General features: G+C 44.1%; 1 protein-coding gene across 1 annotated transcript; it reads right to left on the reverse strand.

Moving 5' to 3' along the window:
• Positions 1-202: 202 nt before the first annotated feature.
• Positions 203-6,772, reverse strand: LOC144162251 (uncharacterized). Its single transcript, XM_077692711.1, has 6 exons — positions 6,616-6,772; positions 4,944-4,994; positions 3,189-3,260; positions 2,785-2,844; positions 1,683-1,990; positions 203-413 (listed from the first exon to the last, which is right to left on the reverse strand). Exons 1-5 carry the CDS (start codon positions 6,703-6,705, stop codon positions 1,727-1,729), a joined length of 537 nt encoding a protein of 178 aa, XP_077548837.1. The 5' UTR covers positions 6,706-6,772; the 3' UTR covers positions 203-413; positions 1,683-1,726.
• Positions 6,773-12,804: the final 6,032 nt, after the last annotated feature.

The raw sequence follows: 12,804 nt of genomic DNA on the forward strand, positions 1-12,804 counted from the left end.
GGGGGGAAACAGCCCACCCACCAGAAACGAACGAGACACAACATCGACGGAGGAAATATTTTATTCACACAAAGCAAAGAAAATAGGCAAGTCCGAGCGTTTCATCTTGAGTTTTTTTTTATTCAAGTACGGTATTGCGGTTTAATTTACAAAGCTGCCTTTTTCACGCCTGATTTTATAGTTTTGGCGGCGTGGATATGAGTAACATTGCTAGCAGGTGTACATATTTATCATCTAAGACAAAAACGATTCCAACGAGCTGTCAGGTGAAGAAATGGAGAAGCATAAACCAGAAGAAAATTGGAATAACTTTTTACAAAATCTGTAGGAGGGCGTTAACGCAGTGTGAATCTTCTGACGACGAAAGGATGGCCCAAAGGTTCCACATCTGTGTTCACGAACTGCACGTGCAACTGAAATAAAAATAAAAATGACGCTGTTCATTCCGCGGTAAATTATTGCGAAAAAGTTCACTGAAATAAATACGCACTTACACCATGCCTGAATGTATTTACTCCGAAAGCACAACACACAAAGATGGGTACCTAAACAGAAACTTTACAACGAAAGCTCCAAGAAAAGCTGCAAAATCTGGTCGGACACTCTTTATGAAATAATACACGGCTCTCAGTGATTAAGCAGTAGTGTTACACATCACTGCGTATAACTACAAACACATGCTTTGACACTTGCGGACCAGTTGTAGAGGTTTTTTCTACGCTCACCCACCTAGCCATAGTGAAAAATGCTAGCTGCTGTTTTCATTTATGTGTACAACCTCATTCAGTGTTTCTTCGTCTCCTATCGATGCTCCTGCTTCAAGCCGCGTCAAGGCAGCGGGAGAATCTGCACCTCCATAGTTTATTGATAAGCAGTAGTAGTAGTAGAACCGCTTTTAATAGGCAACAGGCGGAGCCTGGTCCAAGTAGGAGGATTGGGGGATCACGAACGGGGGCTAAGATCAACACAGACAAGAATATTAGCTGCTACCGTGAGAGTTCTTCATTGGCGTAGAGAATTTTCCCCTTTCGCTAATGGTTTGGTCGTTAGGACACAGCGAAGAATACAAAGCCAGTATTAATAGTGCCCGTGCTAGGCCGTTTCTAAGAAAATAAATGGCTTTTTTAGAAAGTGAGGCTGGACCCAGTCATGAGGGATCTATGTTGGAATAGTTTCCATGATCGATCGATCGTGCGGTAACATTTTTATCAGCGGCGAAAGTAAAACAAGTCCAGTTTTAATTGCGATGTTGCAGGTGTACAGGTATTGCAATAGGAGCAACGCGCAGGCAGGTTAGCAAGGATAGAAATGAATAAGTATGCGTGCGGATGGTTATAAATACCGTTTTAATAGTAGATCATTCAGGTTACTGGATGGCCATAATGCAGTGTTTAAGCCAAGTAACACAACGAGTATTCCTGTGTTGTACAAAATCCCACATTCGTCGTTTTCTCTTGTTAACCGCACGAACGCAATGCGCGAACAAGAATGACAACTATTCTTCGGCACATTTGGAAAAATATTACGACCGGCAGCAATGTGGGCACATTATTAGTGTCGTCAACAGATTTTCTCCATTCAGTGAGGTACGCTACTTGGCTAGTTTCTAGATATATGGACAAAGTTCGTACCCTGATGTGAGTACATTGGGGGTCGAACGAAGTACGGGCACTGACTCTCACCTTTGAGTCGTTGCTCACACGATGATCAGCCTAACCTCGTCAACTTAGGCGGAGGCCTTCTTTCCGCCGGCGAATCCGCCGTGAGAGTCGCCTTCAATCTTGACTCCGCAAAGCTGGGAGATGTGGTGATCCATGCAGGCCTGGTAGAGCTGAATTTGGGTGATGTAGTTCTTGGGGAACTTCTCCTCGGCCTCTTTCTTGCACTCCTCGTGCTTGGCGAGGACCTGGGGCTGGATGTCAGATGGCAGCTTCTTGTTCATGATCTCAGTCTTGGCACGGTCGAACTTGTACTGGCCGTTCTTGTTGAACTGTGGGGTTTAAAAGTGCTCATTTTAAGTGATGGGGGGGTGACCGGCAGAAACCGTAACTAAAGATGCTCTTGGGGAATCAAATATGTTTGTAAAGCCGACTAGCAAACCAGATTTCAGTTTTTGCAGGGTATTAATTGATTGATTGTAGGGTTTTAACGCGCCGACGCAACGCAGGCGATGAGGCGCGCCGTAGTGGAGGGCTCCGGATTAATTTTGACCACCTGGGGATCTTTAACGTGCGCCGAAATCTCGTACACACGGGCGTTTTTGCTTTTCGCCTCCATCAGAAAAGCGGCCGCCGCGGCCGGGAATCGAACCCGCGACCTCGTGCTCAGTAGCGCAACGCCTTAGCCACTGAGCCACCACGGCGGGTGCAGGGTATTAAGGGTTGTTGATAAAGTAACAAAAACAATACATTCATCCGCTAGGCAGGTCAGATATATTCCTCACCTGCCTGAATTCTGTCTGAAACGGCTAGTAGCTAATCTTTGTAACCCTGAAGGTCAGAACATTTCTTCATGTTTACCATGTTCAACCTTCTGCTGTGGGTCAACGCTTCCGCAGTTTTTGTGTTTACCTTTCGCAAGTACTAAATGTGATCGCAAAGCGAATTTTGCCTCTTTCCACGACTGGTAAAAAGGTGCACGGACACTGACACTTCTCATACTTTGTCAAAGTCATTTTTACGGTACCATATTTCACAGCAATCCTGAAGAATACGTCGATTGCATGACATGTCACTTTCGTGGGGCATGAAGGTCCGGTCATGTATCAAGAAGAGGTTCCCTTACCCATCCCTCGGTCTTGAGGGCGCAGGTGGTGATGTCTTCGCGGTGCTTCAGGATCGCAGTCTGCAAAACAAGCACAAATTCAGGAAGTTCGTAGTACTGCAAAGTTCACGTCTGCCTTCTTACGAGGAGATACCACGTGCAACCTGGTTGTTTCCCATGCTTTTTCTCAGCAACGTCGTCGTGAAATTTTGAAATGTCTTTGTGACGCCGACATTTTAAAGTGTCTTTGTGGCACTGCGCATACATGTCTTGATGTACTCAGAGCATCCGTTATGACACAAGGTATTGCGTCAGTGATTAAGTCTGGTATGATTTTATCTGTAATGATTTAGCTCATTATCAAAGGCCAAACACAGCTACAAAGTGCCAGCCCATCAATAAGACTATTGACCAGCTAAACCCACCTCGTTGGCGTGGTCAGGGTTGGGAAGAGGAATCTTCTGCAAGCACTGGTCGACGACCTTGGCCTTTTCTTTCTGTTCAAAGGGAAACACAACGATTAGGCTGAAGGAGCGAAGTCCTTCGTTTTCAATGCGGAAAACTACGCAAAATATGGAAACTCCATCCTCTTGTGAGGATGTAGTTGGGGATGAAGTTGCGCTAATGGGAGCACAAATTAAGGATAATAATGTTACCTTGCAACAAGGCCACTCTTTCTCTCTTTCTAATCAGTTCTTACAGACACATGCTAATTTGTTTAATGTCTAATGTTCGTAAATGCCATTGAAAATTGGGGTCTTACGACACGATTATTATCGTGAGAGAGCCATAGTGTTTTCGTGGTTCAACGTATCGCACGCATGCCTAAATGCGTCAATGAAGTAAAAACCACGAGAGAGTTTCTAGGGAATCATTTTTGAAATACTACGGACTCACAAAACGTTCTGGGATGTAAAGTTCTCCTAATAGTCGAAGTGAATAATACAGCAGTCTTTTTGCGGGAACTAATGAAAAAAATTTCACGCTTCCGAAAAAGATTTTATTAGGGGTTACTTGTCCTTGAATATATGCCAGATTCCTATAAATAACTACAGACGTAGATCCTATAGCTAAAAGTTCAATATCATCTCACTACTGGTATGCGGTGGTTCACGGAACGTAATGGTAATCCGTTTCTCCATGCATGCTCCAGTGTAGTCTCCTTCTTGAGACATCCAAAACACTTACGTTTCAGGCTTCAGCTATGAAACTAAACCTCTTTGTTATCATAGAAATGAAGGTTTGTAATGCCTTTAATCGCATAAGTCATAAACGGACCTTTGGACTAGTTCTTTTATTTTTTCTCATTTCCCCGAAGCTGCACAAAAGTTGGCATGGAATTCTCGAATTAACGACAGCTCGACCCTACAACAGGTATTTCGGATTCAAGAGTCTCATCAAAAAACATTGTCAGGTAATTACAAAAGAGCCAGAAACCCTGTGTGATTTGTATACATCATTCACCTAAATCTCTCTCAACTTTCTTTCGCGCAGACAACATATTCGTTAAACGAAGAGAAAAAGCTACCCAAACTTTGAGGAGTGTCTCCAACGCGTAAGCTTGCTTACTTCACTGTTCTTTTTTATCAACCTTACGTTTTTCTGGTGGTATTTACGGAAAACGCGATCCCCCGCAGCAGCTTTTTCTCTCGGGCTTGTTTTTTAGTTAATTGCGGGAGGCTCTTTTCTTTAAAATTCCTGATTTTTTAAGCGACCATTCAAGATTTTGTCTTCCCAATTACTCGTTTCTGTTTGATTTTGAAGAGACTGAATCGGATACATCTTTGTGACTCCAAAAGTTCATTTTGAGTTTGCCATCCATTTATTTTGTTGTTATTTTAAGTCTTGATTCCACGAGAATAGGTAGACCTTCGCGATTTTGTGATTTCATTTTTAGTTCGAACTTTCTGTTTCTTTTTGCTTTTGTAGAAAATGATGCATTTGAGATCCTATATATATTGCCAGCTTGGAGGATTATTATTCCATTTGCTTTTATTTTTGCTGTTTAGTTTTTTACAGATATTTACTTCGCACCTATTACTATGTCTTCCCTTCGGCAATTATGCATTTCTGTACAAGTATACTGCACTGTGGTCTTTGCGTGGGGTTCACATGACACGTACGCTAACGTATATTTAATTCAGCAATAAATGTAATGAACACCAAACGTTTCCACCTACCTTCTCGGCCTCCGAGGGCTTCAGCTGTGGGCACTTGCCCCAGTTGACCTCCTGCAAGATTGCAGCGCAAGCACGGGCTCAGCGGAAAATCTTAAACAACTAACTTGCACATTTTATACGATTTTTTATAAACATTTTCGCGAATAGGTGTCAACATACTGCACAATATTGGTGAATTTTTATGACGCAGCCTTTAGAAACAAGCACAACCTTTATGTGCTTCTATTTCGTAGAAAGTCGCCATCATTGTACCAGATTGTCCTGAGGCACAAAACAAATTCGTGCAGGAAAAAAGGTTATGGCAGAACGATTCTGAACAAACAAATATGTGGGTACAGCGGAGAAGGCCACCAAATATCTGTGCGCGAAAGTTTAATACGTTGGCCGGTGTGGAGAAAATACAATGACGTAATAGTTAGGCAGAAATTCCAGAAAAACAAGTCATGTTTGTAAAAAATGAGATGGAGCTTTAGCCGCAGGTGCGTTATCCTGTTTACGACATTTTTTGTGCGTCCCCATTTCATCTTAACCAAAAGGGGGCTGAAGATAGAAAACCAACAAACTCGCCCAGATTGCCATCTTGGGGGCTGAAGAATCGTTTTTCGTTTGCGTATAGCAAGTATCTCTAAGCACTTTTGAACCCAACGGTTAGGGTGCAAAGTATACCGCCTGAGCATAGGCAGAGAGAAACGTGAATGATTTGTCTATAGAAATATTTTCAAGCCCTTAAACCGGTGCCAACGTGGCTTGCGTTGCTGCAAAATAGATCCTCACAGGACTACATATAGCACACCCGTAGTTGGAACAAACTATGGATTTTTTCTCTTTTACATGAGCCAAGTGTAGTCACTATGTTCGAGAGCACGGGAAGTCACCACAAAGCTCCCATCGGCTCTCTCCCCAGAATGCGCTATGAGGGTCTGTTTATCATGGTTCGAGCAATGCAGCACCATAAATTCTGGCATGCAGCACCACACTCATATCAAAAAGCTGAGGTAAGCCCACTGTCCACTGCGCCAAGTCACCTATGCCATAGGCTAGATTTTATGACTTTCCGCGGAAACCAGCGAATGGAATTTAGTGTGCCAAGGTGACGAGATATGGAGTAGTGGGCGACCGTGCAACAAGCCAAGTCACGTCACTTCAAAAATGCGCATTTCAAATAAACGTTCCATTGGAAAAGGAAAGAACTTGCATACGAAATTTGAATGGTGCCGTGGTAGTGCTACAAATGAGCACCGCCGTGGGTGGAAGCGCCAGGTAACGTTATGCCGCACAACAGGAATTTTGATTTTGCTTTTCAGGAATAGCATCATGGAATAATAATGGTTCCCACCACTGAAAATCTAGGCATCGAACAAAATACCTATTTAATAAGTAAGCCTGTAGGTATTCCTGACCAGAAAGTACAGCATATCCTTTTCGCCGGTGATGGTGCAGCTGGTCCCAAAATAGGCTATGAATAACATGGGCGCCGCCAGAACCACGTGAGTTTTGTTTAGAAGAAAGGGATGTATAATACTAAGGAACTTGCCTGTTAATATGTATAATCTTGTAAGAAGGGCAGCTTACACGTTATTGCAAACTATAATTAGTTATCCTGTGAGGAAGGCAAACTGCTGTTAACTACCTGCAGGACACAAGCGCAGGTAGAATAACACAAACACCTTACCGGCGGTTTTGGCTCAGCCGCTGCTGCTGATCCAGCGCAGGCGATAAAAGAAAGGGCACAGACAAAGAGAACCGCCTTGAGGGACACCATCTTTGCGCAGGCTTTCTTACTCCGCCAAGCCGAATGCACAGAAGGCGTTGAGCGGTGCACCCTTTTATAGGCGACTGTTTCCACCGGCAATGAAATCCGGCCGGGTTGAACCTGTCCAAACATTTTCCAGGCCACTACGCACCTATCAGCAGCTTTCTGCTACCGGGGTTTCCTCCTCTCCATTTAAAAGGCTGGCCGTGCCTCGCCGCCGGAATCGGTATTGCACGCTTCGCGCTCGCCAACACCCAGACCGAGCTCCTTTTTCGCTGTCCGTGAACAGTTTTGCGTGATAGAGCAGGACATTCTAAGAAATTGCTCAAGGTGTTTCCTTGCACTTTAAAAGCCGGCTTCGCTGTCAATTTGTGGGCGCTAGTGTTGCGTAATTGCCGAGGAGTCATCCCCGCAGTCAATTTTCTCTTTCACTCCTGCCTGCGAATCCGTATGCGCGATTAAGGCTTGAATGTACTGCCGGATGAGCGGGTTTTTTATTTACTTATAACGAACTCACCATCTCCGTATCATTCAAATTCACAACGTGCGGCGTGGAGGACTAGTCAGTCTTTATTTTTTCGTTCATCGTGGCTCATTTGCTTGGAGAATATTCTATCCTTTCGTCTGCTCTTTTCGAACGTGGCTTCTCCTTTCGATTAGTATGTAGGCTGCGGAGCAACCAGCCGGAGCAACTCAAAGAATTATGAAAGATTGTTTCTGCAAAGTCGGACAAATCGAGCGATGTTTCAGGATATGAAAAGAAAGATGGCGGAGTTTGCTTGCGGTCGTTTTGTTTCACAGTCACCTTCTCTCTGCTTTGAGCATATGGCGAGTTCCGGCTGCCGTGAAAATGTTGATGGCGAAACAGTCGGTTTCTCGGAAAACTTTATGCGTAAAGCTTTTAGCGGTAACACGTAAGGAAAGAGCAACACCATTGCAAAATTGGGTTTGGACAAGTGAGTTGCTTTGGTTTGCTTGGAAATAATTTTGAGATTGGGTTTTTCGAAACAACGTTTAAAATAGCTGGGTAAGGTGAAACTTTTGCTGAGTTTGTACTTCATAATCATTTTGAAACTAGCTTTATATGAAAGAACGTTTACAGAACCTAAATAACATTAACGGGACATTTGGGTCTTGTTAGTGCTGCATTGCGCAACAAAATATTTGCAGAATCAAAACCGATTCACAGAAACAGTTGACAAAACGATAATCGCAGCACCTGTGGCACCTAAAAAAGAAAGCGCCTGTCCGTGTAACCTGTCTTCCTGCACACTGTCAACAGTTTGTTCTGACTCAGCCAATCAATAACCTTGCTCGAATTTTTTTCACCGAAGGGGTACGGCCCTCTGATCAAAATATTTATCTACAAAAATTGATTTTTTTTCCACAAGTTGTGATCAATGGCACCCGACAGAGCCGCTATTGAGTTGAAATTAAAAGACCAAGGTTTTATTCATGCAAAACGTATGAAAGGCATATGCGGTCTCGTAAATTGCAAACGACGTTTCTCACGCGTACAATGATATTCAAAGTCGTTGGGTGCTATTGATATTTCAAGACAACTGATCGTTTTTTAACCCTTAGGGCGATGTCTTGTGAGAATACATTTTCAAAAGGTATTGTGGGTGCACGAACGGGGGTTTTCAAGAGAAAAAGCCATGTATGAGTACCAGTGTGGTCGTAGAACTTGATCATGGAGACACACCAGATTCACGACCTCCGTATGGCACTTACTCGGTGTGTTGTCACGGTTCAGGTGTGCTCAGGAGTACGTTGCACACGTTGGAAATGCAAGAGCACGCTCCCCAATTACTTGGGGTGTCTGTATACCTCCTGTAAAAATGTAAGGGGTATTTTCAACCACAAGATTTCTACAATTTAGCACCGTTTATTGTGGTTACGACCATAACACACTATCGTTGATTTTACTATGAATTATGATATTCCTGCTCTCATTACCTGAAGCAAGAGTAGAATCAACTTTGTAATGCTTGTGCATAGCATTTAAAAAATGGGCTGTAGTGGTATGCTCACAGAAACATTCATCATAGAACACAAAATTCATTTCATTGCTATAATGTCTATATCACAACAACGTTATTACTCCAGCGGGGAGCGCGAATATTCATAAAGAATTGCTAATCATTTTTAAGTCATCAATCTATTGCAAATAATCACATTTAAAAACCCAGAGGAAGTCAAGAAAATGCATCCAGAGTTTTTATATCAAGAAAAAACTAACGAGAGAAAACCGCTTTACGATATTAGTGCGTTGAGAGTTTTTTCGTACATACACGGAATAATGAACCGCATCTATTTCGCACAATTTCCGCATCTTTGCCCTTACTGCCACGGACCCGACGCTCTGCAACCCGTGATCTTAGAGTGGCCTTGCGAGAGCCGCTACCCAGACGGTCCAGACCCACGATAACCAAGCCTCCTTAACAATCCTGATAGCTGCTCCACAACATGACAACATCTGTCAGGGGCTCATACAACCACTGAACATGACAACGCTAAAAAGGAGAAAGCACTGCTAGTCGACGAGGATCCGGATACCCAGACGATTCTGGTGAACTAGGCGAATACGGCAGCCACCGCCAGATGTTTCTTGGACAGAAGAGACCTACCCCCTCGGACAGGAAAGAACCAGGTCCTTAGTATTTTTCTCAAGAAAGAAACGTTTATTTCATTCTTTCACGGAAGCACATGCTGTAGTAGGTTTGAGCTTTCGAATATGCTCCCTAGAATTAGAAAGGACCCGCCGCTGTGGCTCAGTGTTTAAGGCGTTGTGCAGCTGAGTACGAGGACGCAAGTTCGATAACTGGCCACGGCGGCCGCTTTTCTGATGGAGGCGAAAAGCAGAAACGCCCGTGTGTACGATATGTCGGCGCACATTAAAGATCCCCAGGTGGTCAAAATTAATCAGGAGCCCTCCACTACGGCGCGCCTCATCGCCTGCGTTGCGTCGGCGCGTTAAACACTACAATCAATCAATCAACAAAATTAGAAAGAGGACGTGAGTGTTTTTTGGGTTTACTGAGGGAAGGTTTATTCAAAAGATGCAATTTAGCAAGATAGTAGAAACAGCTGCTGCGCAGGAAGTCTTCAAAGTAGGGAATACCATGGCTCCGCCAGCAGCCTTTGTGACAGCCACCTTGTCCGCTGTTTAGGGGGTTCTGAACAGGTAATCCGCGCCACCCACTGCTTTTGACTGAGGTTTGAGAGGCGTTCCATACCATGTGAAACAGACCTTTCACCATAAAAATGCATGTCTCTCAGAGAGTAGGGCACATGATGAACAGCAAAGGGCTGTAAGGGGAGGAATTTGTCGTTAGCCGGCAAAAATGGTATACGTCTGTGATGTATCTACAGGTTCTTTGTGCTATTGGTGTGTGCAACGATTTAGTCAAATGCAAATTATATTTTTCTCTAGATTTGTTTTACATAAACGGCTTCATTATTCTCGGCATTGGGTACTGTCTTTTCTTGCATGTGGAATGTTAGTATCGTGTCTGGCCCAGACAGGCTTACCACAGGAATGATTTGAGCCATGGGGGCTTCGCGAGGACCTCCGACGAAACTTGCTTGGAAGCGACTTGTGGGAACGAAGTCTGGGTCTTTTACGTAGCCAGCAGGAAGTGACAAACGCAGCCAGTATGATACAAGGGTGTCGTGTTTCTTGCTTTATGCCAATAGACTTTCGAGCCGTCGAGAGAAAAATGCTCAGCTTTGTTCTCTCAGAAGGAACAGAAGGAAGAAATACATGTATTAGATGATATTCAAGCATGCCTTGGAGATAACCAACCGAACAGAGGGCTTATGTAATGCGTTTTCATCAAAGCCTGTTATCTATACCGCCTTTCTCAAAAATTTGGTGGCACGTGCGTCCCTGCATCACGAGTGCTTTAACTCATGAACAGCGTGTGCCTCGTACTCCGCACTTGTGGCGAACTTGTTATAGGGTACAAAACGGACCTCGTGTACAAGCCCTGCCACAAAGGGCTATGACGTTTTAAAAACCCTGGCAAGCTCAGCTCTGCAGCTAAGGGAGAGGACCGGCATGATGTGCGCGTTTAAACTTCAGAGCCAGCCTCATTCCCGCACACTCGTCACGTAAAGCTAAGCTTACACCGTGATTCAGAGCCTGGATTCAGGTCCCAGGTTCTCCACAATACATTCAGTAACGACATTATATATTCATTTCGGAAAACGTGATAGAAAAGGTTTTTTTTTTGTTGTACAAAGCGCTCTCTTCGAACAACATTAGCTTATATTCTGAAGGTCCACATACCGTAGAATGCAAACTTAGTACTGCATCGGAGTCCCCATCAGCTGTGCTTTTGGTGGTTTGGAAACAAGTAAATTTCCAGAAGCAATGAAAACATGAAACGTAGACTAGAATACAGCACATGAGGGCTGGTACAAACGAATTTCATGGGCGTGTGTAGGGTCCCGCCTGGAATACGACCAATCCCCATCAGAGTAGCCCAAGCACACATCCGGCACCCTTGAAAATTACTTCTGCATTACGGTAAAAAATTGCTTGTTCGAGTCACACTTTTCTAAAAGGGAGATTTCCCGTACAAGGCGCTATATCCCCCCCCCCCCCCGCCTCTCCCACTGCAGCCTGTGCGCGCCTATGGTTAGATTCTGCTATGCGCGAAGAATACCAGGTTTTTAAGTGCGAAGAGCCATTTTGTGTTCCGGGAGCCAGTATGGGAAGCATCTCATGGGCAACATTCATTTTCTGGCGGGCATAAAAGACGAAAGCATAACGGCTCCCCCTTGCTATGTTTTCAAGGAATATTTTTACTTATGAAAGGAATTTCCGTCTCTTACTTCGGTTTCCTCGTAATCTAGAAATGCTTCAAAGCTTACGTTAATATAGTTGTAATTGATTGCGTGGCATAGCAAAGTTTTCAATGAACCTAAGTTGCATTTCGTCTTTGTGGCCCCACTAAAACCGGATCCCGGCTAGAAACCAGTCAAAAAACTCGACACCTACCAATCCGTTAAATCAATCACACCAGAGATTAATTAAACCAGTACTAAATATCAATTGTTGTTAAAACCGTGAAATTATCAGACTAAAATTACCACGTAAAAAACTCGTTCAAATGTTTGTAACCGTAATTTCGGATGTCTAGGTATTTTTCTTCTCGTGTGGTGAAGGGGTCAAAATGTTGAATGTGCATTCACAGGTTCGTCAATACCTTATAGGCCGGTCAAGTTACCTAACTGGCTTCGTTAAAAGTCACCAAAGAGTGTCACCTTACCGAATTCAATTTCTACGAAAAATATCAAACATAACAAGGTAAACAAATAACATTTCGTTCAATGGAATCGTCACCGAGGCTGAAGCGCTTGCCTTTGACTTGAATTTTGAAAAGCGCAATGAATAAGGTGGAGTTGCAGAAAACGTGCTCCGGCCGGTTACCTTGATTTAAAAAAAACTTGGATGTTCTTACCCAAAGTGTTTTTTTTTGCGTCGCAAGGGGACACACTCAAATACGTAAAAACGTAATGCGGGACTTTTCCCCAATCAATTTCGGCGTCACGTGAATTGCACGTGATTATTGTTGTTGTTGTTTTTGTTGCTGTTGTTGTTGTTGTTGGAATCCCATGTGGGATCACATAGCTTTAATGTTTCCGCAGTGAAGCGTCTACAACAACAACCCCGAATCGGGGCCCACACACAGTTTTTTTGCTTCTCTCGGGCGAGAGTGTTCTTATCGCTGGCGCCCGTGTTTAGAGGCATCGACGCGACGCGCAGGCGTAAAAGCGGTGTCGAACCGTTTCGCCACACCTATATTTTAAAGGGAAGGCAATGCGGCCATAATAAGGGAAGAGGGGGAAGAGGCAGGGAGGAGTAGCCGAGTAGCACAAATGGTGGGTCCTTGAACGCCATAGAAGCGATCACTGCTGTCAGCAGAGCCAGGCTAGGGTTATTGGGATCGTGTGAGTGCAGTCAAGTGGACTGTTACGACTGGGGTAGGCCCCGGTTTACACTAATCTCGAGAGACCACTCTCTAGTCAGAACACCCCGAAGGCTGCAAGAAAATTACCGTCTTCCAAAGGGGGTCGTCTTGAGAGGATTCACGTGGC

This window comes from Haemaphysalis longicornis, unplaced genomic scaffold (assembly GCF_048455015.1).
Source record: "Haemaphysalis longicornis isolate Haplotype H1 unplaced genomic scaffold, Haemaphysalis longicornis Haplotype H1 scaffold_12, whole genome shotgun sequence".
Taxonomy (NCBI): Eukaryota; Metazoa; Arthropoda; class Arachnida; order Ixodida; family Ixodidae; genus Haemaphysalis; species Haemaphysalis longicornis.

What these genes read in the sequence shown, in the direction of transcription:
- LOC144162251 (XM_077692711.1), bottom strand. Translation starts at nt 6,705, where the DNA reads ATGGTGTCCCTCAAGGCGGTTCTCTTTGTCTGTGCCCTTTCTTTTATC. An exon ending in ACCCTGACCACGCCAACGAG is followed by an intron (nt 2,845 to 3,188) that starts GTGGGTTTAGCT and finishes CTTGTTTTGCAG; the next exon opens with ACTGCGATCCTGAAGCACCG. An exon ending in CCCTCAAGACCGAGGGATGG is followed by an intron (nt 1,991 to 2,784) that starts GTAAGGGAACCT and finishes TAAACCCCACAG; the next exon opens with TTCAACAAGAACGGCCAGTA.